This window comes from Drosophila suzukii, chromosome 2R (genome assembly GCF_043229965.1).
Source record: "Drosophila suzukii chromosome 2R, CBGP_Dsuzu_IsoJpt1.0, whole genome shotgun sequence".
NCBI lineage: Eukaryota > Metazoa > Arthropoda > Insecta > Diptera > Drosophilidae > Drosophila > Drosophila suzukii.
In genome coordinates this window covers 12,344,401-12,369,148 of record NC_092081.1, presented here as the reverse complement: position 1 = coordinate 12,369,148, position 24,748 = coordinate 12,344,401, and the positions used below count along the sequence as shown (strand labels likewise).

At 40.1% G+C, this 24,748-nt stretch overlaps 4 protein-coding genes and 1 long non-coding RNA gene across 5 annotated transcripts; 3 read left to right on the top strand and 2 right to left on the bottom strand.

The window, feature by feature from the left end:
- Positions 1-3,432: 3,432 nt before the first annotated feature.
- Positions 3,433-4,394, top strand: LOC108008862 (uncharacterized). The gene is made up of 2 exons (XM_017072765.4): positions 3,433-3,864; positions 4,119-4,394. Exons 1-2 carry the CDS (start codon positions 3,522-3,524, stop codon positions 4,289-4,291), a joined length of 516 nt encoding a protein of 171 aa, XP_016928254.3. The 5' UTR covers positions 3,433-3,521; the 3' UTR covers positions 4,292-4,394.
- A 1,027-nt stretch (positions 4,395-5,421) lies between these two features.
- On the top strand, positions 5,422-8,023 carry LOC108008677 (uncharacterized). Its single transcript, XM_017072570.4, has 4 exons — positions 5,422-5,596; positions 5,654-5,740; positions 5,793-6,134; positions 6,578-8,023. Exons 1-4 carry the CDS (start codon positions 5,509-5,511, stop codon positions 7,762-7,764), a joined length of 1,704 nt encoding a protein of 567 aa, XP_016928059.3. The 5' UTR covers positions 5,422-5,508; the 3' UTR covers positions 7,765-8,023.
- Positions 8,024-9,491: 1,468 nt separating this feature from the next.
- On the top strand, positions 9,492-10,021 carry LOC108008904 (uncharacterized). Its single transcript, XM_017072809.4, has one exon. It carries the CDS (start codon positions 9,637-9,639, stop codon positions 9,898-9,900), a length of 264 nt encoding a protein of 87 aa, XP_016928298.3. The 5' UTR covers positions 9,492-9,636; the 3' UTR covers positions 9,901-10,021.
- An 8,926-nt stretch (positions 10,022-18,947) lies between these two features.
- On the bottom strand, positions 18,948-20,718 carry LOC139352571 (uncharacterized). The gene is made up of 3 exons (XR_011603797.1): positions 20,594-20,718; positions 20,340-20,527; positions 18,948-20,283 (listed from the first exon to the last, which is right to left on the bottom strand). It is a non-coding gene; the product is annotated as an uncharacterized lncRNA (long non-coding RNA).
- A 1,658-nt stretch (positions 20,719-22,376) lies between these two features.
- LOC108008647 (trypsin delta) lies at positions 22,377-23,297 on the bottom strand. Its single transcript, XM_017072533.3, has one exon. The coding sequence runs from the start codon at positions 23,256-23,258 to the stop codon at positions 22,416-22,418; it is 843 nt and encodes a 280-aa protein (XP_016928022.3). The 5' UTR covers positions 23,259-23,297; the 3' UTR covers positions 22,377-22,415.
- Between the last annotated feature and the right edge of the window lie 1,451 nt (positions 23,298-24,748).

Below are 24,748 nucleotides of genomic sequence, written 5' to 3'. Positions count from 1 at the left end.
ACGCCAACACTGTGCTTGTGTGTGTGTGCATAATAAACTGATTTCAATGGCTGCCAGTCCTTATGCATTAATTTATCCCATATTCAGCTTACCCCTCCCGCGCTCCCCTTGTGTAAAATATAATTTTTAACTTTTTTTTTGTTATATATATAAAATAAAATTCACATCACGCTGATGTTGATGCGTTGCTTCTGCTTTTTGGGCGCTGCTGCTGCGTAGCATTTAAAATATGCACAGTAACTAAAAGTATTTTTCACACAAATTGAGTTTGCGCCCTGCCCGCGCCACGCCCCCAAAAAAAGGAGCAAAAACCCAATGGCAAAAGTCGCCTGCGCCGTCGTTGATGCTTTGGAATTGCCAATTTTGCTGCCAGTCAAGGGACGCAGCAGCCCTTGATGCCGCTGCTGTTTGCTGTTTGCTGTTCGGTGCTGCCACTGGCGACATGGAAAATTTGCTGCCATCACCAGGCGTCACTCAGTCAGGCTGTAAAAGCAACAAGGCAACACAGGACCAACAGGACCAACAACACAAGGAGCCATCCAGCCATTCCAGCCATCCAGCCAGCCAGCCACCGAGGTGGTGGCATAATTTAATAGAGTCGGTAATATCAATAAATTTTAAAAGCCTTTTAATGCGCATCGATAAAAATAAAGCAGACGCATCTTCAGCGGCATAATTATCCCAGAAATGAGCGGCTCAAAACGGAGTTGTCGTTCGGTTTTTTGGCCCTCGAACACATAAATTATCCAACCATCTGATGGCTGGCACTGCAAGATCAAATTCAATTATGCAAATCGCATGTGAGAAATTCAATTGAAATACGATAATTTCACAGTAGAGTGGGACAACGCTTTAACTTACTCAATGTTTTACAAGTGTATTATGTCCCTGTGAAATCAGCTCAACAGCTAAACAGCTCGAAAACTCCGCTGCACAGCCTCCCCATGGAAATTTGCGCACAAAAGCCAAGAAAGCGAAGAAAAATGCTATAATAAGTAGCAGAGCGGAGCGATATAAAGTGTGGAAAGCTGTCGTTCATATGCAAGCGAAACAATGCAACAATGCAGCCCAGCGTCTCCCAGAACCACCCATAACCACCCAAAACCACCCAGTACTACCCAGTTCCACCGCAACCACCAAAGACAATGTGCAAGTGGTGCAAAGGCGGTGACGGTGGGGGATTTCGGGCAGCCTGAAATGCAACCAACGAAAATTCATGGTATTAGGGGAATGCCAAACGAGTTGGGCAACATAGCAACAGAACCAACTAAAAAGGAGTCGGGGTATTTAGAGAGATTACAGCGGAAAAGAGGGGTCGCCATTTGAATATCCAGGAGAATTTGGGAGTTTTATGGTATATGTTTTCGATTTTGGTTATATTGTACTTCATTATTTTTAAAACAAAAGTGTTTTTGTTTTTAACTGATTGAAAATTAAGAGTATTTATTATGATTTATAAGTTCGTGATGGTCCCCATAGGCTAAGTATTTTTTCTCTGCCGCAGCTCTGCCGACACACACAGTATAAAACGTAATGGCAATATATGTAAGGAGGTAAAAAATAACGTCACTAAAAATAAAGTATTTAACAAAGCAAGTATAAACTAAATCTTCTTGCGCTTAGATGCAAAATAGAAATATGCATTATAGATAACATCTGTGATTAAAAAATTGGGTTTATTAGATTAGAATAAAGAATTCCCCATGTTTATGCCACTTCACTTTACTACTCTACTTTATTTTCTTAATCATAGGAATATAATTGTTAAAATTAATGGGAATTGAAGCGTGATACTGGGGTATAAATAGCAAATCTGTGGGCTTATTTAGACAAATACCGACAGCATTTAAGGTTCTACCAACTCCAGCTTTGCACCAAAGAATCCAAAAGGGAAAGGCCATAAGCCGGCTATCTTATTTAATATACCCGCCGCATTCCACCAACCAACTCGAACCGATTCCCATTAGACTGGGGATATATAAGTACATATATATACGTGTGGATCTGTCCTGTCTGCCTTAGTTGTTGACGATTTGGTAACTGCAGCAGTTAGCTGCTACCCCTCCACTCCCAACATCCAGCTGCTCTGGCTCAGTTGCAACTCGGGTTGGCTGGCAAGTGCCTTTGGCTTATAAAATATTTAAACGTTTTTGCGGCTTTGGCCGCAACATATTTGCACTTTGGGGCCACGGGCTGCTGTTCGACTGTTCGTACTTCTTTTTTTTTCTTGGCCAAAGCCAAAGGAAAAGCACTGGCAAAAGGAAAAGCAGAAGAAAGGGGAAAGGGGAAAAAGTCGAGAGGAGTTTGAAGTTGCGCCGGGATGCATGCTATTAATATTGTGCGACAGCTGGCGGACTGCTTAAATATTTACTCAATACGCAGGACAAGAGCTGAAAAACCACGGCTTGTCAGTTAGACCAAGGAAGCCCCCGGAACCCTCTGATATGCTAATACGGTTATGGTTACTGGTTACTGCCACTGCTCCAGATCCTGCTGCTCATGCTCCTGCTGCTCCTGCGGCTTCTATTCTTTGCGGTTGTCCTGGAGAGGAAATTTCATTATGCCAATTACTTGCATCAAAGCTGCTTGGATAATTGACTTTGCTTAGCCTCGTCGATCCCCGACCTCTCTTGGCTGGTCGGTTGGCTTGGGTTCGGTTTGCATAAGACGCCGTTTGCACATTAGCTGCCCGTGTCCTTGTGTGCGAGTGTGTGTGTGCCGAGGTCCTTGCTGCATAAAATAATTAAACTTAATTGACAGTTTTTCGACATCACCTTTGCCGCTTTAGTGTGACAAGTCAGGAGTCATTTCCACCTCCTCCTAACGAGCTTAACTTTTAGCAGCAAGTGCCTGCTTAGTTTTTACGGCGGAAAGTAACTAGCACTCTTACTAGCCGGCAGTTAGCTGCTTTTAGCCAAGTTTAATTCTCGCAGGCGGAATAAAATACATTTTAAGCAGATGAGGGCAAAGGGGTAAAAACAAAACCCAACTGGAAAATGAAAAAATGTGGCTCCTTAGTCTGTCATCTATTCTTACCTTTTTTTTAGTCATGAAAGTGGGAAAGTTTCAAAATATTTAAATAAATACAGCCGCCGAAACCCAAGAAAAATCCCAATTAATGTCTAGATCCTTTCAAATACAACAAATCTCAATTGTCACTTTAGGATTTTTTAAATACTATAACAAATAATTGTATATGTTTCAAAAAAACACAGCCAATTTTAATGGGATATTTTAGGAATTTATTAACTTAAATATATTATTCAGTTTAGTTTGTCTTCCTTTTTTTTTTTATTTTATATTTTAAAAATATTAGATAAATGATTTTATTGACTTTCGGTTTGTAGATGAACATGTAATCAAGGTATCCATGATTTATATAGCTGGGACTGCACGTATTTTTAGTTTTTTTTGGTTTTCCCACTCGTTATTTAGATAAGTTATTCCAAAAAAATAGGTTCAAAAACTCCCAAAATTTGAATTTAAATTTAAAATAAATTTATTCAGACAAATCAATCAAAATGAAGTTCTACCCTGATGCAGACGTCTGGTTCTTCGTGGACAGGCCCAGCTGTATGACCAGCTACCAAAAGTATTCGCCGAAGCACAGCTGGAAGATTCATGACAAGACCATCGCAAGGGAGATGTACTACTGGCGTGACATCGAGGGCGTGAAGAAGACGGAGATCAAGCTGAAGGACCTGTACTTCACCAACTGGCCCAAGAGTCGCATCCGACCCCAGGCCTGTTTGGGTCTTCTATATGCCACTGGCAACCGATTCATCCGTCTCACCAAGGCTCCTCCAGCTGGATTCAAGTGCGCCCCAATGCCTGTTAATTTAGCCACCGCAAGAATTGTCAAAGGTAAGTCAGTTTATGAGAAAACTTCAGGTAAAATATCAAAAACTATTAAAAGGGGCTGGAACATTTTATCTAGGGGGGTTTTTAATTTTTTTCGATTGTTTGAGAAATAATTTTCTTAATTTTCAAGAACAAATCTGGCTGGCTTATTAACTCTTTTCTAAAACTAATGCCTTACAGTCAATTAAAATTTGAGTTTTGTGCTTTTGGTAAAAGAGAGAAACTTATTTTATTGTTTATCATTTTTTCCTTTACAGTGGAACTGCGCAAGAAGGCCAAGCGTGATAAATTGGCAGCGAAGAAGGCTAAAAAGGAGGCAAAGAAGGCCAAAAAGGCCGCCAAGAAGGGAAAAGGAAAGGGCGGCAAAGGTGGCAAGGACGATCTCAAGCCGAAGGTCATTAGAACCTATGAAGACGCCGAAAAAGCATAAAAAATGTTACTAATATAAAATGTAGAGATACTTAAGTGAATTTGGCAAAAGTTTCGAAAGTGTTTTCCATGCGTAATTTTATAAAATGTTGTTTAAATTCTTGTGGAACATAAAGTATGAGATCAAAAAAGTTGGTTTTTTATAATCAGTCTCTGAAAAGCGAAGCTCTGCAGATTTGGGGATTCTTAAATGGCGCTTTTAACAGCGGACCCCTCTGATTCTTGCCCCTCGAAACCCTCTTTATATCACTGGAGCCCCTTGGGCTGCCCTCGCTCGACTGATTGCCTGCATTTAATCAAATTAATTAATGGCACATTTCACATTCATCATTTGCCCGGTTGCATATTTTCCCATTCTTCGATGCAGCAAAAAGCCAGTGCTTCGCTTCAGGCTTCTCCGGCTGGCGCCACGCCCTCTTTTTCCCCGCCCTTCGCGGCTGATTGAAATTGCACGGCAGTCTCCGCTTTCATTCCATACAACTTTTTGTTGCCGATTTTTTGTATTCATCCTCATTCTTTTTTTTTTTTTTTTGGCACAAATCAACGAATTGCAAAATTCAATTGAAAATCGTTGAATGCAAGTTAATCAGTTCGCTTGGCTACGCTAATTATGTGGCCACTATATGTGTGTGTGGGTATGGGTGTGTATGTGTTGAGGTGGGCGGTCTGATATATTTACAAATATTCAGGGGAGTGGGCGTGGACGAGATATCTGGGTAACGTAACCAAATTATTCGGTTGTCGACTGGTCTGCCATTTAAATTGGACTGAATTGATGGCTTTGGTTGTCCTTACAAATTGATAAACAAACAATAAATTGAACGCCAAATTGGTTGTAAATACATTGGTATAGTGTACTTGAGGGGAATCCGATACATTGATAAATAGGTAGTCAGTCAGTAGTCAGAAATAATTCATAATCCCTGGAAATTTGCATGTCGGTTTTTTATTACATTTTATTTTGAAACATTGCCCATTTGGTCTCAGGGGTTTTATTTGGAAACATTTCTTACCAGCATGTGTTCTTAATATTCCTTTTTCTTTGGGAGTATGTGTTTAACATTTAAAAAATTTAATTGAATTTAAACTTTACATCAAAGTAAACATGGCTATTTTTATGTATAACCAAACCTTTCGTTGAAAACTTACCTATGTCAGACACAAACATAATCTATACAATAAATGTATACATTTAAGAAATAAATAGCCTCAACAAATATGGAGAAGAAACCAGCAAAGATCAATAATGAAGACCGGCAAAATTTTGTGGCCACTCGGATGAGTCTGCCGCTTTTCATGTTGTCTCGTAAGATGGTTCTTATAACCTAGAGATTGAGGCTTGAACAAAAACCTTTTATACTAGGTAATCGTATTAGAAGGGAAAATTTGCCACGAGTGGAGAACCAATTTAAGCTGGCTGGCAAACATTACAATGAGGATTGCCAGAAGGGTAAGCATTCTTAGATTTACTAAATGGGTATAAAGTTAAGACTTCTCACTAGAAAACCGCCGAGAGGCCTTCAGCAAGGCCACGTTCGATCACTACCGCCATATTACGGGCTATGACAAGACTCCCAAGAATCCGTATCCGGAACGCCGCCGCCTGCACATCGATCGGAATATGACCAAATGGCGGGGCTGGCAGCTGCCGCCCAATCATTACGGAGTGCCTCCCGAGCCGTACCTCCGACTGAAGGGCACCAAGGGCTCCGTTTTCGCCAAGCCACATACAAACCACAGTCGCGTTTCCATCAAGCCGCCTCCCTACCATTTCTACGAAATTCCGGCGGAAATCGAGCGACTCTTCAAGCGCGAAAACCTGCAGAAAGGCATTTTTCTATCAAGTAAGTAGAAACCAATACAATACCTACATGTCCAATATAATACAACATAACTTTCATAACTAAGACTTTATTCTGCCTTTAAATTATAAATATATTTAATGAAAATAATCTAACTATAACACTAATTTGACCTAAAGAGATTTTGAGTTAGGGATGTTCGAGCTACGGAAGTTCAACTGTAGACAATGTTACTGTGGACTATGGTATTTAATTTATTAAATCTTTTCTCTTGTAAACCGACGACAAGTAGCCGTATACTTGGACTCACTTTAGCAAGACTGCGTTTCCTAAAGCATTATTTTTTGGTCCCTGGTGTTTGCGTTTTCTAAAGAATTAGCGGTTTTTTTTTTTTATCCCTGATGTTTCCCTTAACTTTTCTTTTATTTTACACCTACTCAAATCATAGATATGGATTGTTATAAAATATTGATATATCTTCTTAGATGCCCGTGATCGCCGACCCACAACGCATGCTATGATCTCCAATCTGTCTGGCTGTTGGCGGAATCCCAAGGACGCGGGTCCCTGCGACACGCATACAAACATCTTTGAGTTGGGCGCGAATGCCACGCCCGTGACCAAAACGGCTCGTCCTAATCCCCACCTCTTCCTGCGCCACTCCTGCGTGCCCACCAAGCCCAATAGGCTGATCCCTCGTCACATCAGCATGTTGCCGGCTCCGGGACGTTACTGCACCAGTTACAAGGATGTGTGTCCTTGTCCGGCGGGCAAGACCAGTGTGCCCGGCCTGCAGCTGCTGATCGATGACCAGAAACGCCAGAAGTTCCGCCGCCTGCCGTTCGAACGGATCAGCCGGAAGCGACTTTGTGAACCGGATTGGCGCCATGTCGAGGGTCAGGGTCATCGGCACCTGTTCCAAATGGGTCGAAAGGACAGGCCGAAGCCTCCGAAGAAGTCTCAAACGACATCCAAGAAGCAGGGAAAACCCATAAACATGTTCGCCGATGCCAAGTACATCAATATGCTGAGTCAGCCGCAGCGGCATCCCATCTCCATCCGGACATATCCAGTACCTCCGTATGTGCCCAAGATCACCTACAACTGTGCCGCCAAGCGGGTGATCCGCAAGCAGTTGAAGAACAACAAGAAGATCGCCTTCAATAGTGGTCAGGAGCGCTGGAAGGATGGGGAGCGACCGCTGCAGCTGACCTCCCGCCAGCTGGAGGCCATCAAGCAAAGGCTTCCGCCGGAGAGGCGGCTCATGGACTATCCCATCGAGCTGCCCGAGGTGATCCCGAGGCGACTGACCCATGTGCCCGATCACCAGAGGGTCACCTACATGCCCAAGCTGCGCAAGCGCCTGTTCAAGTTCCTTCCCATTCCTGGTGCTCGGGTCCTGGTCACCGATAGTGATATACGGCCGGACATTGTCTTCGATCCGGAACATCCGACCGGTCTGTACCGGCGCAAGATCGACGAGACCATGTTCTTCAAGGACTCCGTGCTGCAGGCGATGGAGAACAAGGAAGATTTCGATGCCGGCGGTTTGGCCGACTCGCAATCGCAATCCCAGCTACAGTCCGCCCAACAGTCCATGATCCGGAATACCGTCACCTTGGTGGATCCGCCGGACAAGAGAAGCGTTTCCAAGCAATCGATTCATGGTTAAAGTAGCTGAGACGTTTGCGCCAGTTTAAAATACTTTTCGTTTTTGATTTATGGTGCATGCTCGAGTGAATTCACATGGCCACACGAAGCCAAGAAATGAGCTCTGCGATGGCGGGGGGAAAATAAGCTGAAGGGAAAATAAAGATGAGAAGAATGATTCACTTGGAAAATCCGGCTCCGTTTTTAATTGCTTAGGAAATAGTGATGACGATAAATTGAGGTTATTAGATAAATTAATTCACAGCTTCAAATATTCTTTCATAACCTAATATTAAGATTCAAAACTTATGATAGAGAGGGATATCAAAACCTTTAGGAAGTATTCATATCGATAGTTTAGGGTTTTAAATAAATTAATTTACAGTTTTAAATATTCTTTTATAACTCAACCTTAAGAATAAAAACTAATTATACAGAGAGATGTCATCAAAAATAATAGATGTTGATCTGGTGATGAAAATGTATTTGTACCTTAAAAGGGTTCTCATATCATTGTAAATTTATTATATTTTTAGAATCTACGACCAAGGGGTATTAAATAAAACATACTGGTGTAATAAGTCTTAAAATTTTTTGATTCTCATAGGATATTTTCAAAGGTGTTCTTATTATGTTGTTCAGATATGGATTAATAATTTACTCTTAGATTTATCTGGCTATTTTATAGCTCTTAGGCGGCAAGCTTTTCAGCACTGGCTAAAGACTGGGGGACTGGAGTTTCCTCGCCCTTCCGGCTTTTGCTGCCATAAAACAGGCCAAAGTAACTTTCGACCATAAAATAAATAACTTTTTTAACTGTCCATCTCTGCGCACTTCCGGCCCGAACCCCTGACCACACCACACACACACGAAGACAAAAAGGTCAAAACGAAATAATTAAGTTTTGCAAACGTTTTGCGGGCAACTCGGAGCAGGGGTCGTACGTACATTGTACATTCACATAGAGAAATATTCAAGGACATTGTTCTTGAATTAAGAAAATTCGTTCTTAATAACCGTGTAATCACATTTTGAGTTCAATGCTCTCAATTTCACAAGAAATCAATGAGATGAGACAACAACTTTGTGATAAGTATACACTACTACCAAGAGTAATCGTTTAGTTGTTGCGATAAACAATGTAAATCGCGGCAATTCAAATTGATTTAAGAACATTAAGAATATTATCAACTTAAAAAATGTCGTTATATTTTCAAGAATATTTTTAGCTCAAAAGAGAACGTCAGCATTCTCTCTGTGTATATGGAGTAAGGGAGGTGGACCGGATCCGGGTGCTCTCTACGTGTGCCCCGCTACATGTGGCCATTAAAATTCTCGTATTATATCTCTCCTTGCCTAGATTGTAAAACATAATCTGTTATCAATTATTTTAGCTTCGTGGCCTGACTAGCTTCTAGTCCTGAGTGTGGATGTGGATGTGCCTGAAAATGGGTCGGGGGCCAAAAACTTTCAAAGCGCTCGCATTGCATTTTGGGTTGGGAGCAAAAGTTTTCAGACCCCGCACACATGCACATATTAGTACATATGTATTTATGACTTGGTTAACAATTCTGGCTGCTAAGCAATTTTCCTTCTCTCGGTTCGCCATAAAAATGGGCAATCTAATCGATTATCGAAGCGAACGAGTGCAACTGTGCCTAATTGAGTTCCACGAGTCGAGAAACTCCCGTCGACTCAGCAGTTCCAATTCTTAGAAACATTTTTGAGCAATGCTATCGAGCGAATGGGGCGATGAAAAATCCTTCACTTTATCCTATTCATTTTGATACTTTGGATATCATTCTCAGAGTCATTTTTACGTTCAAACCCGGTTTTAAAACAAAGAAATTTCTGCAAAATTAGCCGTCACTTGCGGCCAAAGAACTGAACGAGAATGGGTCTGAAACGCTTTGTTTCCACTTTGTTGCGCAAGTCACCGATCCGCTCGTCGGAGCCCGGAAAATTGGCTGCCGGATGCCCAGCCGTGTTTGCCGAAGACGGCATGTGGAGGGCCAAGTTCACCAGCCGATCTGACCCGGCCAAGATCTGCGGACAGGTGCTCAAGCAACCGCCCGGCCGCAAGGACGCCGAACTGACGCCCTCATTTAGACTCCCACGCAAGCGTTCCTGGCTGCAGAGGCGCACGGTTCCCTCATAGACAGCGTGGTCAAATTACCAAAATGCCAAATCCGCAATCCCAATTTTAGCCCTCAGAACATGGCTGTTGTTCAGATTTACGCATTGGCGTGCAAAGTAAATGATTTAACATTTCAAACATTTATTTTCTAGTGTGGTTCATTAAGTTGGGGGTTTCAAATTAGGGCTAATTGAAAAATATTTGAGCTTACTATCAAAAACTAAACACTTTTGGGGTGCCATAAAAGCACTGTGGTTTTAAAGACCCCAGGACCCAACATTTAATTATAGAGATGTCCAATGGTATTGTATACGAAAAAATTGAAATATGGAGTAAATCCATCAGACTTTATTGTTGCCTACTTTTAGACGTCTTCACAGGAGATTTCAAATCCTTACTGATTTCTGTGATGCCACTGATTTTTTTATTATTATTAACTTTTAAAAAGTGATTCTTGAAATTTTTACAACGTTGTACAAAGTTAAAAAAAAGTTGTTATCTTTTCTAACCAAAACTGAGTAAAACATTTAAAAACTATACCATTATTTTTAGACGCCTTCGTTAGAGATTTAAAGCCCTTGCTGATATCTCGACTTTGATTTTTTTTTATATTAACATTTTTGATCAAGTGATCCTTGGAGTTTTTGCTGCTGTACAAAGTTAAAAAACGTTATAATGCGATCTAACCAAAATTGAGGATTTTCTTAAAACTTTTCTTCCACGAGAAAGTAACCAAGTAAATAAGTTTTCTTTCCATTTTACTTGCTGCATTCCCAACTCCTTTTCTGATGAGACTCAATGCAACTTTTGTTTACCAGCTGCTGATTAACAATGGCGGCAGCAGGAACCTTGACTATATGGGCATGTCCGGGTTCCGAGTCCCCCTCCTTGGCAGAAAAAATTATTATGGTTAATGCCTGGTGCCATTGCAATGCATTGTCGTGTTGCCCGTTTCCCCCGACTTCTTGCCTTGTTGTGCAAATATTTTACACGACACACGAGCTGCACAAAGCCAATGCTGCACAAGTAAAAGTAAATTATAAGCAAAGGCAACAATAGCAGCAGCAACAGCAGGAGTTGCAACAATGATGCAGTGCCATGTTGAAACGCAACTGATTGTGCGCGAAAAGTTTTTTGTGATGCCACGCGTTGTTGGAAAAAATAAGAAAAAACTGGGCAAAAATGAGGAGAAGTTGCTGGAGTAACAAAAAGACATCGCCCGGTTTTCGGTTAACATGACTTATTATTTTGGGGGCGAAAGTGGGAGTGGCAGTGTGGACTCAGGACTCAGGACTCCGACTTGCCAACTAGTTCAAGATGAAGTCCTGGTGGAAATGGATCACAGCGAATGCCACGAAAATGAAGGCTCTGCGGTTTCTCCTTTTGTCATGCGTCCCACAACGGCGAACTAATATGCGAATGCGATACCCTATAGAAGGAGTAAAAAAGGATGGGAAAATATGATGTTTTATTAGCATAGTAAATTAAGATATTTTGTTTTTACTCTAAAGAAGAAGTAAAGTCAAAAACAATTCATAGGTATTTTGTAAAAGTCATGTGATCGGTGATATGATAATATTTTTGATATTATCCATTTCACTTTTAACCAGATAAGTATCTTATATAGTTGATAACAAGATATTAATAAAGAAAAACTAAAAATTATTATTTAAGAAAGGTATTTTATTAGCTTTATAAACTTAGAAATTTAGTTTTTACTCTAAAGAAGTTAAGTACAAAAAGAATTGTAGTTAAAGCCGCCTATAATGTAAAAGTCATATAATAAGTGATATTATCATATTTTTGATACTAACAATATTTGCTTTAACCGGATACGGATCTTATATACTTGATGATGATTAATAGAGGAAAACTAAAAAATAGTATTCTATTCTATCTATTTGATGTCATCATCATCATACCATCTAAATTTGATATGATGTAGTCCTTAATCCGGTTGTTTTTATAAAGTTGTTTTATTTGGCTAAAAGAATTTCGGTATATATATATTTTTTTTTAGATACTTATAAAGAACTTATATTTAATCAATAAAGGGGTACGTAAATATTCGTCATCCCAAGTCTTGCCCCCTGATTGTCTTGTCTTGTTCTGTGACTTACTTTTGTATGTGAGTCGGCCAAACAAATGAGCCGCGAGTCTGCCAGTGTTTCGGGCTCCCGCTCGGTCTTTCTTCCCGTCACAGAGCCCTTTCTCCCGCTTCGTCTTTCTTCCCAGTCGCGCTCAGCATGGTGCAAAGTCTGCATTAGTCTGTGGAAGTTGGATGCGCGTCTTTGGTAGCTCTTTCTTCCATTCTTTGCCGTCGGTTTTTGTTTTTCAGCTGGCTTTTGTTTGGCTCCTTGTTGCAGATTTCTTTCGTTCTCGCTCAGGACAAAGTGGGTCATGGGGTCGTGGCGTGTGCAAATTGCAGTTGCCAGCGGGGGCGGTGGTGGGTTTTTTTTTAGGTTGGTACTGGGTTGCTATTCTTGCGGTTGCACTCGCTGTGCGTGCGTCGACATGTCGACTTTACATTTTCAAATAATTTCTGATTAAGCAATGGGAGTGGGCCTCCGCAGCAGCCACCATCTGTCCGTCCCGCTTCCACTGCCACTCTCCCCGTTTCTATCCCTTTCCCACTGTAATGGTCTCTTCATGGCAACATGCTGACATATTGCGGGGCATAATTTACCGTTGCTCTTGCCTGCTATTTCTCTTCCTCTGGCCACACTGTTTCCGCACTTTTTCTGATTTCTCGCCTGTCGCCGAGTGCAACTAATTTTTGTTTGTTCGCGAAAAGCCACCAAGATTTATGCTTGAGAAATTATGCTTTAAAAGTTGAGCATATGTCTTCGTTGTTGCTCGCGGGCTTAAGTAATTTAATACACTTTAATGCCGGCTCACTCTTACCTCTTACATACATACAACTCTCTTGTTTGTCATCCCTTTCTGCCCCACGCACTTAATGTATATTTAGTGTATGCGCATATAAAGGACATGCATTACGAGGGTTAGAGTGGGATAGAAATAGTGGGTGGGGGTGGGGGGGTCCACGGTAAGCTGGAAAATGTTCATAAAAATGCAAATGTGCAAAATGGTAAGGGAGCGGGAAATCATAATGAAAGAGCCAGCGAAAAGAAAAGGCTAAAACACATTTGAGCCAAAGGTTGTGCACATGTGTGTGAGTTAATGTGTTACTGTGTCCGTGAAAGCGCGTCACTTTTTGCGCTGACATTTTAAGTGCATCTTTGTGAAATATTTAAACAAAGAATAATTACACACGGCATTACGAACTTAATGCGGCCGAGTGCATAAAATACTCATATCCATGCAAATAAATGTGCAACTGCAAGTGCATACATAAATGAGCGATTGTGTGGGGGTCACAGGGTGGCAAGGTGAAGGCTTATCGGATTATTGGCCTACAAGTTGTTTCTCTGCATTCCTGAACTTTTCAAGTTAAGGCTGAGTAATAAAATTCACAACTCAGAACTCCAAAATGTATTTTTCTTGAATTTTCCTAATGCATATTCTATGTATATGTTACATTTAGACCGGTGAGCAACTTTTTCTTATACGTCAAATTTGACTAAAAGTACTCTGTACTTTTGAACGAATTCAATGACGCTTTTCAGTATGTTACCCTACTTAAAAATGGTATTGGGTATAATAGGTGCGGTCAAAACATATACAGCATGTAAACAAAGTTTTTTGACAGAGGGAAAGTGTAACATTTCGTATAATATCAAATTACGTATAGGTAATATATTTATAAAATTACTTTTTAAAAAAATCAATTTTTCTAACTGTCAAGGAAAATGGTTCTCAAAAAATATAAATCGGGTTCTAGGTTGTTTTATAGAGATACTGTTAGAATAAAGCTAAGGTGTTCTCTTTATTGCCTATATGTAATGCCTAAAATGATAACGTTTAATTGTATTTTTATAACTACTAGATTGGCACAATCGTTTGGATATTTTAGAAATTGACTAGATAAATAAATCCAATAAAATATTTTCAAAGCGTATATATCTAAGACTTAAATTATAATGCCCTGAGCGAAGTCAAACTAGACTTGGCTAAAAGCCAAAAAGATTTCCTTCGCCCATGGCTAATAGATAACTATATTTCGGGTTAGGTGAACATCTTGACCATCTGCCTGGTATGTAAAATGATTTTAAATTAACGCTAGGCCGTACAAATTGGCCAGCATGTTTGGCTGCAATTGCAGCTTCCGAATGCCAAATCGCTTTAGGTTGACCCACCCAGTTTTAGTTTTCCCTCACCTCCACAGTTGAGCGCTTGTTGTGACAGGGACTTCGAGATGGTTACCCATGGCTAAGCCAAAGTTATGGCGATTGCAGTTGGAAATGTGCATTTCCACACACACACACACACACGTAGGGCAGGGAAAATCAGTTTGAAAATTGAATTCGACTGCAGCAGGGGATACAGGGGATGGGGAAAGGGGTTTTCCAGATTGGGCTGCTGGCATACCAAGAACTCAACTGGAACTCCACTGGCTGAGTGGACCCGAAGTGACTTTGTGCTTGCCATTGACTAAAACAAATGGGCTCCACAACATCTTTTACTGTCAGCTGCAACTTGTCGCTCTGTCCATTTGTGTGTGCCACTCCTCCTTCGGTTCTATAAATAAAATAAATATTTATATTGAAATGCAACGCAATCGAGCGCAACAGAATTGAATTTCAGAGCTTTGCTTTTGGCTTTTTGTGCCTTTTGCCTTTTGCCGTTTGCCTTTCGGCCTTTGACTTGTCCGCAGCTCTAGTAGCTGGCCAACCGATGGAATAACGATCCGTAGATGTGGAGATTGGGTTTTGGGTCCAAGAGGTCCGAGATGAGACGGCAGCGATTTTAGTTTCTTAAATTGAATTTTGCCAACTTTGTTTGGCATTTAATTGCATTGCAAGTTGCGTTGCAATTCCAATTGATTCCGAATGAGCTGAGTGCTGCAGGTGAAGCGGTCCCAAAAACGATTCAATCCCCTTCAATTGGATTGTCTTTTAGGGCGTAATGCGAAATAGTTTTGCTGTTAGTTAGTTGACACAACTTATGTGAATTTAACATTGTTTGTTTTAGTTCAATGGGCGGGTTGACTGAGCAAACTGAAATAGTGTCTGTGAAACAATTCATTGAAGCAATAATGCCCTTGCGGACGAACTAATCCCTTAAAATCCCAATCAAATAAATCAAATGAAAGTTAGACCTTGGGTATTCAATTAAACTGGCAACTGTGAAATGATTAAAGTTAAGTAACTAGAAATTATTTCAGATTTTCACAGGTCATTATTGTAGTGTAAATTGCCAATTGACGCCCGCATTTCCAAAGATTTTGAAGAAGAGTAAATGCGATTTCTTTTTTTTTATTAATACCTATGTCTATATCTAAAAATTCTTCATATGGGACCCTAAACAATGCAATCGCCACTAGATGGCTCTCTGCAATCTCGGAAAGAGTCGGTTTTCTGCTTGCGTATCTCCATCTCTCCTGAGTAAGGGGTATCTGATAGTTAAGGCACTCTATTGTAGCATTCTTCCTTATTTCAACCTAATCTGGTGGGGTTGGAGCCAATTGGTCGACATTCAGGTCCATTGTAGTATCATCATCATCATCATCATCTGACTTTATTTCCTGCTGATCTGATTCCACTTTCTGCGGTCTTACAAAATAGTATAGTCCACTAAATGGTGCTTAAATGATGACAAACATTACGTAGGAGAGCAGCAAAGTAATACCTATACATGACCATAACTTGAATCAATGGAATCAATGAGTCAATGGTAATTCTGCCTGATTAATACAATAACCATTCAATTCTGAAATATGAATTCGAAAGGTGTATACAAGTCTGCAGTGATTATTAATCAATATATACCTTTGGACACGTTTATAACATATTTTAACCCGAATTGAACAAAACCATCCATAACTAGGAGAGACAGTAAAAACATTTAAGGGATTTTAAAGGATACGGAATTTCCTTGCCACACACTCATAAAATATAAACGCACGTTCTTAAACTTTTGTTTAGCTTTTCAAAGTCTGATATCTTGGATTTAAAGGGATTTCATGAGAGACAGGAAGCGGAAAATGTCCATCGTGCATTATGCAGAAGCCGTGGGGGAGGAATATAAAATTACATTACTCAACAAACAAAGCAACAAATTATCATTTAGATAATACTTTTTAGTGCTTCTCAGCACTCCCACTTTCCCGGACATCCCTGACTGCCAGCCTTTCACTTACCTAACGCATGGAAATTTTTTCCATCTGCATGCATTTTCTTTGTGATACCCCCGAGCCAGTGGAGCATATCAGGCAATCGGCTCGCCGCCAATGGAATTTTTTCCGCGATACCCGGCATTCCTCAACCATTTTCCTGCATTTCTTCTGCGTGGAAAAGCGCGTAAAGTAAAATGTAAGTGGCATGCATGGGGAAAAGCACAAGAGAGTGGAATGTGGCGAGGAATGGGTAACACATAATACGCGGAATAACAAAAGCGGAAAAGTGTGCAAAAGCTGTCTAGAGGAGCTGCCATCCAAAGGGGATAAAGGATGGAGGACGCTTGGCAATGCAAATGTCCCTAATGTTCGCTTTATGTCTTTGTTTTTGGCCTTTCCTGAGGGATATCTACATTCTAGAAGTCGGTGTGTGTATATATGGGGGGACATAAAATTGATTGGTGACAGAAACTGTGGGGTTGTCTCAAACTTTACGAATACAATTTTTGCAACGCAGCTAATTATTTGCATATTTCTTTTACCTGGCCGAGACGTGCGACAAGAACTCCCGGAGTTGGGTCCTAATTTGAAAGGTTTTTCTTTTGCTACTTACCCCTCGACCATGCCTCGAAACTCCCTCGGCTACCCACAAAGACAAATGCAAATGTCAGCAGAGTGTTGGCAACTTTTTCATTTTGCAACTCTGCCAGGACTTGGGTTTGCAGTTGTCATTTTGCGTTGCGCAAATGTCAAACTTATAGACGCTAAGCCACGTGCCAGAGGAGTGCAGAGACCCCAGATGCCAACTACCCGAACACCCAACCATTTCCCACCATCCAACCACTCACCATTTTCCGATTTTCCACCCATCCTCACCTTGTTGCTACACTGCGTGGCATGCCAATGTTGCACGTTCAAATTAACTTTAATGAACCCAGTTTAGTTGCAAATGAGTTACAGAACTCGAAAAACACATCGAGACGTGTTTAGTGAGCAATGAGCAGAGCAAAGGCAGGGGATTCATTCGGGTAGCTCAGGTGGCTGCTTAAAAAGCACTGGTGACGGGTACTGACTTACCCGCACCCAGATGCATTTTAATTATGATTTCATATAAGAAAGTCAGAAATATAAACGAATGAACAAATATAGTGTTATTAAGTATATAACCAAATTTATGGAATTTAGAATTCAATAATTATTTTTTTTAAACTACAATGCTACAAATTAAGAAATATAAGAATTTTTGAGGAGATACAGAGAATCTTAGTAAATTGATAAAAGAATGAATGCTGTCAAATTAAAAAAAACGACTTTTCGAGGAGTATAGAAGATTCTAATAAATAAATTTAAAATCAATGGTATTCGAATCGGTATTAAATTTTTGTGGCATAAACATTTGCAGATTCGAGGAGTATAGAAGATTCTAATAAATAAATTTAAAACCAATGGTATTCGAATCGGTATTAAATTTTTGTGGCATAAACATTTGGGAAATGTTTTCGTGCTTAGATGTTTGCAAATGACAGTTATTGCCGAACTAATTTTGGCCTTCAACTTTTAAAAATGCTACGCTAAATGTTGAGGGTCGATTTGGGATTTTTTGAAGGAATAAGCACATACGATCAAAACCAAGAACTGCAAAAGACCGGTCTTGATTTCCTGGCCAAGTTTTCAGCAAAGGGTCATGCATTCTGAAAGCTTTGAAAATTTCAGTTCCCCTCAATTACCATTTAAGTTCAGTTGTACTAAATGTCGCATTCATCCAAACTTTGCTTCACAGAAAAGGCTAACTAAAGGACTAGGCGGATTGATCCTCAATCGCATGTTAGAGTGTCCAGAGTAGAGGTTTACGCCGATGGTTTCAGCAGCGGCGGCGGCGTAGAGTTCTAAATTACCCAGCGGCGGCGGCGTAGCCGTTAGAAAGAACCGGCGGCGGCGGCGGGTACGCCGCCGGTGAAATTGTCGGCGGCTGGCGGCGTAGCATTTAATAAACTGATTTTTTTTTTCCTTTTATTAATAAGTGAGTCAAGCGAAATAACAAATTAAACTAAAACTAAATAAGAGTCTTTTCTTGACTTGATAATTAATAAGTAATTTAAGCGAAATAACAAATTAAACTGAAATTATTGACTTCATAATTAATAAGTAAGTAAAGCGAAATAACAACTTAAACTAAAATTAAAACAAAATAACAGTCTTTTCTTGATTTGACAGTTTTGAGATTCATTGTCTTTTCTTGACTTGACAGTTTTGAGATTCATTGAAATTGATTGAAATTGAAATTCATTGTCTTCATTATTAAACTATTAAAAAAAAATTCTTAAGAAAAACTTTCCTTACAAGTTTCGTAGTTATCATGAATGAAAATAATTTTATTGACGTTGTTAGGACTGAGCTGCGACCGTTTATGTGTAATTGTAAGACCAGCAATGGAAAAGACTCGCTCACTTGGTGTGCTCGTTGCCGGAATACACAATACTTTTTGTGCCAGCTTCGATAGTAAGGGCATTGCAGTTGTTTTTTCCTTCCAAAAAGCTAGTACGTCTTGGCGTGAAGACAAACTTAACAGTAGATGGCATTCTGCTTCCAAGTTGCCATGTTTTGTGTTTGTAGAATGTCGTTCAGCAAGCTTTAATATTTTGTTTGCAGGTTGATTTTCGCTATCATTTAATTGATCGATATCTTGTTGTATATCGCCAATCAGCTCTTTGTACATTTTTAGCAAAAACTCGGTTCTTTTTAGATTATTTTCTTTACAATAATCAACTACACAATCCAATGAGCTAAATCGCGGATCTAATAAGGATGCGCAGATTAGTATGTCCGATAGTGGGAATCTTGAATCCAATTTCATCTTAATGTTATTTTTCATATAAGTCAAAGAAAGTGGCTCATTGCGCTCGGTTTCATCCAATATTGAGACGATCTCTGTTCTTATTATTAACGCCATGCTTATAGATGGATACGAATCTCCAGACAAAATATTGACAGCGTCTTTAAATTTTTTCAAGAAATCGCGTAACTTATATAAAAGCTGTGCTTCAGTCTCTGATAATATTAAATGAGTCTTATTGCTGCTTGTAAGCAATTTGTTGATCGCAGTTCTTTGGCACCCAAGACTGTCTAGCATGGTTAACACGCTGTGCCACCTAGTTGGGACCGAGTTCTTAAGAGAAACATTTCTCTTGTCCACCAAACTACTTCGCAAGTCATTAGGGTTGTTTATATTCATATAAGTTTGCAAGGGAACATCATCTAATGGCCCAAAATCATCATCGTAGTCAACCCATTCAGTATCTTCGGAAGCTAGCAGTTCTTCTAAATTGTCGATATTGGACAAAACTTCATTTTGAAGTGCGTCAGCTTGACATTTCAAGATATGTGTCTTAAATCGTAAAGCACTCACAATATTTTTGCACTTTACAATTAAATTTTTGATTTCCGACTCGGAATTGAAGCCATCTACATTAAGCAAATTGTGTAGTCCATGTCCAAGGCAGAAATGGTTGTTTATACACCCCATACTGATAGCTTTTTTGATGTTGCTGCCTTGGTCGGTTACGACGAAATTAGAACCCATTTGCAAACTAAACATTTGGGAAACATTTTCGAGCTCTGTTAAAATATTACTTGCCGTATGAGACTTCGACACGTACTTTGTTTCCAGCGTTAAATGCTTCATCGCAAAGTTCCGTGACAAAAAATGGAAGGTAAATGTTATATAACTTCTTCTTCTATAGTTGTCCGTCCACAAATCAAAAGTTAGGGCAAAGTGTTCTTGTCCAGATACCATACGACTAACTGCTTGTAAAATGCATTCATACACATCGTCGAGTGCAGTTGTTGAAAGCGTTTTGTAATGAGGAATGTCATCAGGAGACACAACAACTTTGTATTTGGTTAAGAAGTCTTTTAGTCCATTGTGGCAAATTATATGAAATGGTAGAAGATCTCTAGCCATCCACAAAGCAAGCTCCCGTCCCAGCGCCCATTTACTATCTCTATGAGATTTTATTGGAGTGCACTTGTTGAAAAAAGATGATATTTTTCCTCGTGAAGCCAATGATGTACTCGGAGAGTCGATTTCACGTATATTGTGTTCATTTTTAAGATGACGAGTTAAGTTCCCTGTGGAACAGTTCTTAGAATATGATTGAATTTTAGCACTGAAACAATTTAAAAAATATAATTTTGAACTTGAAATAATAAATTTAATTGTTACCATGAAAAGATTGTTGTTTCGTCTTCTTTTTTCTGTTCATCCAAACACAATTTGCAAAAAACCTTGTCTTCTTCGATGAACTTGTTTTCTTCTTTCGCTTGCAAGACACCAAAAAACTCCCACACTTTACTTTTACGACTTGCGTTGCGCTGTAGTTCAATTGAATACATGTTCAATGCCTTATCCATCTGTTTGTTGGGATATTTAATTCTTATACATAATTCTTAATCCAATTATAACACTGTAAAACTTACTTCGTGAAATTAATTACGCACTCAGCTGTTAAATGTTTTAGAGATGGGACACATGTAAGGAGATGGGAGATGAGACATTTAATCGATAACTGAAAGCGATTATTGTCGAAAATTTTTTTTAGGATATATTAATAATAACCTTTTTTATTTATAAAATGAATAAAAATTTGTATGACGCCGAACGCCGCCGCCGCCGCCGCCGCGCCGGTTTTTACGTGACTCGGCGGCGGCGCGTCAAAAAAGCAAAAAATCGGCGGCGGCGGCGGCGTGGCTCGGCGGCGTATATGTCTAGTCCAGAGCACAGGATACGGAACCCCTTTTCATTTCAAAGTCAAAGAGAGTTCAGGACTGCTTGAATTAGAAACTAGAAACTATAAATGTTCACAAATATTTTGCGTAAAACGTCAAGTTAGTGTTAGTGACATTTCTTAGATTGCAAAAATCTAGCACTAAAGAGAACTTAAGACTTAACTTAACTTAAAACTTTTAAAAACGTCCATCAAAATAAATATTTACTGGGAAACACGAAATAAATAAAGAAGAGGAAAGTTGCGACAGGACTTTCACTTAGCCAACTGCCCAACTTCCAACGCCTTTTACTTTCTGACAGTCATGCTTATTTATGGCTCCGCGAATTGTGAGGAGTATTTCCAATGTGCCTAGATTTTTAAGCCAGAGCAATTTATTGGCCGACTGTGTGCCGATTAGCCAAATAACGAGATTAGGCCTAAATCAGCATCGACAGGCAATCCAATTTCGCGGGCCACGCGAAAAGGCTTATAGACTCGCTGGTTGGCGTTTGCTAGTTCGTTGACTTTTCCGGGCCGTGGGCCAACATCTAAGGAAAACAGAAATTGAAATAACACCAAAGATAACTGTGGGCCTGCCAAAAAAGTGTGAAAACCACAGTAGCAAACTGACAAAATGACTCTGCGACCGACGAACTGCCCGACCGACTGTTTTGGCCAGGTCTGTTAGTCTCATGTGTGGTTGCTGCGGTCGGTGTGGCAACAAATGCGCATGTGGCAATTGATTTATTCAAATGAAATCACAGCAAGAAAAGCTGGCCAAGGGAGGTGCGGTCGGCATCAGGTAACTTATGCACTTAGGCCAAAATAAACATCAGGCCGGCTAGCCGCACAACTTAACTAAAACGTGTTCGATGCATACGTATATGGGGTTTTCCCAACAAAAAATGCAGATTTTATTGAACAGAAAAATTAAATGGGTTTATTTGGGAACAATTTGGTTACGGAAAAAAAATGTATTGTAGGAAAGTTTTTTATTTTTGATAAAAGAATAATGTGCTTATTTTAAAAGAGTTATTTTCAGAATGTTTAACTATTAAATTATATGAAGTATTCCTAGAATAATTTTTTATAACGTTTTCTAGTTTTAATGGAGCAATGATTTTTTTTAGCTCAAAGCCTAGTACTCCATCAGTCAAAAAGAATTTGAAATTAAAGCCTTTCATTTATATTTACGTAATACAATTTTTTGCCTCACATTTTTAAATAGAAATTTAGGTTTTCTTCTCTTTTTAATTGAGATGAGTACAAGGTTTGGAAACATCATTTTATTGCCATAACAATACTTGGTCAAAAAAATCTGGCCTTATTATATGAAGTCCTCGAAAATCAAGAAGCTAACGGCCGTTCATTGAACACTCTCCTTTGCAGGTAAAAATTTCAACTCTCAAGTGTTAGTTTTAGATTATTTTATTCAACTTTTCATGGTATTTTTGGATTATTCGATTTTATGGTAAAGATAATTTTGTTTAATATTTAAAATAATTTTTCTTTGGCCTTATGTTCTCTTCGGACTACTGCAACCCACTCCATCCCGCCAGCAGTCCGTTCCAGCCCCTGGCGCCCACTTGGGCATCGATCCAATCGCGGAAGGCAGCCACATTAGTGTAGACCCCCGGATAGTGGGGATTGGCGCAGCCCAGGCCCCAGGACACGATGCCGTAGAGCCTGGCCGGACCTTCTTCCGCCGGGAAACCCACCAGCGGACCTCCAGAGTCGCCCTGGCAACTGTCGCGACCCGGACGCGCGGCACAGATCATCCGCTGGGTGATGGGCAGCACCTGGCGATAGGCTCGGCCGCACTGATCCGGCTCCACCAGATCCACGTCGACGAAGCGTAGATGCGGCGACACGTCCACCTCTTCACCTAGACCAATCCCCTCCTCCGCCAGGTGACCCCATCCGCTGACCAGAAGGCGGGTGTCCGCGTTGGGTGGGTCCATTAATGTGGCCAGTGGCACTGGCTGCAGGTGCTCCGTGAAATTGAGCCTGGCATTCAGGACGAGCAGGGCCAGGTCGTTGTCGTGGCTCTGGGGATTATAGTCGCCGTGGGTGATCACCTGCCGCAGGCTGAGCACATCGCCCCCACTCGCATGTTCGCCGGAACCCACTCGTACCGTGTAATCGCTGTTGCTCAGTGCTGCCTCGAAGCAATGGGCCGCCGTCAGTACGAACTGATTTCCAATGACCGCTCCTCCGCATATGTGCTGTCCGTTCAACTGGACGGATACTTGATACGGAAATTCCCCAATGGTTGTCACCTCGCCGCCCACAATCCGCCCGTCTCCGGGAGTGGGCGTGGCTCCGACAAGTGCCACAAGAATCACTAAACTCCATAAAAATCCCGCCGAGTACATTGCACCGTCTGACTGAAGAGTTCTTCCGCAACTCGGCTTTATATCATCGACAGTGGGTCGGAACTTATCGGTTTGTCAACAGACTTTGTAATTAAATCTGTTTGCCGTTCGCCAATTGGGGTGAAATTCGTCTTATCGCAACCATTTGCTTACTCAAGAAGGTGTCATAGTCGCGGTATCTGACTTTGACCCAATAACCTTGGTGACTCGCAATTGGGGGCATTTATCTATTTACACATGAGATATTTACGATTTTGTTACACATTTTGTTATACATAGCTTTTAAAAATAAATAATTTTATTTAATATCTGAGTGCTCCGTCTTCTTACAAGTCCTTAAAAGTTAATTATATTTTAATTAAAGAACATCTTCATGTTGATTATATTACACCAGGTTTATTATTTTCATATCCATTTCTGATGAACCGATTAAAGTTTACAAAATCTTATTGAACTACTAGAACAAAGCTCCTAACTTTTTCATATACCCGACAGAATTTGAAATATACAAAAGCCAAAACCGAATTTATTATTATTATTAATAATCCATATTAATTATTTTATAATCCACCAACAAATCGATTTTATACATATGATTTTTTGAGTCTTGAGGAAACAGTTTTTTTTGGCTTTAACGGTTGTCATTCGAAAAATATCCGTTTCTAAAAACCCCCCTCAACGGGTACGCCACTGACTCTGCCGATTTAATTATGTAATTTAATATTCAAGTAAATGAAATAAGTCGATTTATCTGATTAAAAATAAATATGTTTAAATACTGGTGTGCATATATATGGTTAACAAAAGTAGATCAGATTAAATATGAAGCTAAAAACATATTTTCAAAATGAAAAACTAAACCATAAACAACATCACAGAATGTAGATAAAAGTGTGTTATTTTTGAAACAGTTTATGTTACACAATCTCCATGATTTTGGGGGATATTTTAACTTGCAGAGGAAAACGAAACCCAATTAGATAGGCTGCATAATGTTCAATTACACAGGTTTCCACAAGTTAAGTGAGCAAGGCCTTGGAAAGAGGGACACAAGTCCAGTGCTTGGGCAAGGATAAGGAGTCATATTTCACAGCTGCCCAGTCTGATGGGAGTGGAAAAGTTGATTCAGATTCAATGAATATGTTAACAACTCGGAGCCAGGCCAAATCCAAGCCGAGACATGTGTATCTGCATTATTTGCATAGAGTCAGTCAGTCTACTATTTCATTATGAGATAAAACAACCTGCTCGACTGGCAGTTACAGCAACAACTTATTAGTTTAGACAAAAATGAATTGCATAAATATTCTGTAGAGCCAAGGACCAAGGACCAGGCTCATCTACACAAGATAGGGCCAGGGACAAGATACATTTTACAGGATCTCGGGGCGAGGCGAGTGTCAGTGCGGGTAGGCACTAATTGTTTCATTTTGCCTGCCAGACAGTAAACAATTGCGGAATCCACAAATATATGCTCACTCCTGAGCACA

Excerpts from the sequence above, each read along its gene's own strand:
- LOC108008862 (XM_017072765.4), top strand. The coding sequence starts at position 3,522 with ATGAAGTTCTACCCTGATGCAGACGTCTGGTTCTTCGTGGACAGGCCC. Across the intron at positions 3,865-4,118 it reads CACCGCAAGAATTGTCAAAG|TGGAACTGCGCAAGAAGGCC; the intron begins GTAAGTCAGTTT and ends TTTCCTTTACAG.
- LOC108008677 (XM_017072570.4), top strand. The coding sequence starts at position 5,509 with ATGGAGAAGAAACCAGCAAAGATCAATAATGAAGACCGGCAAAATTTT. Across the intron at positions 5,741-5,792 it reads CAATGAGGATTGCCAGAAGG|AAAACCGCCGAGAGGCCTTC; the intron begins GTAAGCATTCTT and ends ACTTCTCACTAG. Across the intron at positions 6,135-6,577 it reads GAAAGGCATTTTTCTATCAA|ATGCCCGTGATCGCCGACCC; the intron begins GTAAGTAGAAAC and ends ATATCTTCTTAG.
- LOC108008904 (XM_017072809.4), top strand. The coding sequence starts at position 9,637 with ATGGGTCTGAAACGCTTTGTTTCCACTTTGTTGCGCAAGTCACCGATC.
- LOC108008647 (XM_017072533.3), bottom strand. The coding sequence starts at position 23,258 with ATGTACTCGGCGGGATTTTTATGGAGTTTAGTGATTCTTGTGGCACTT.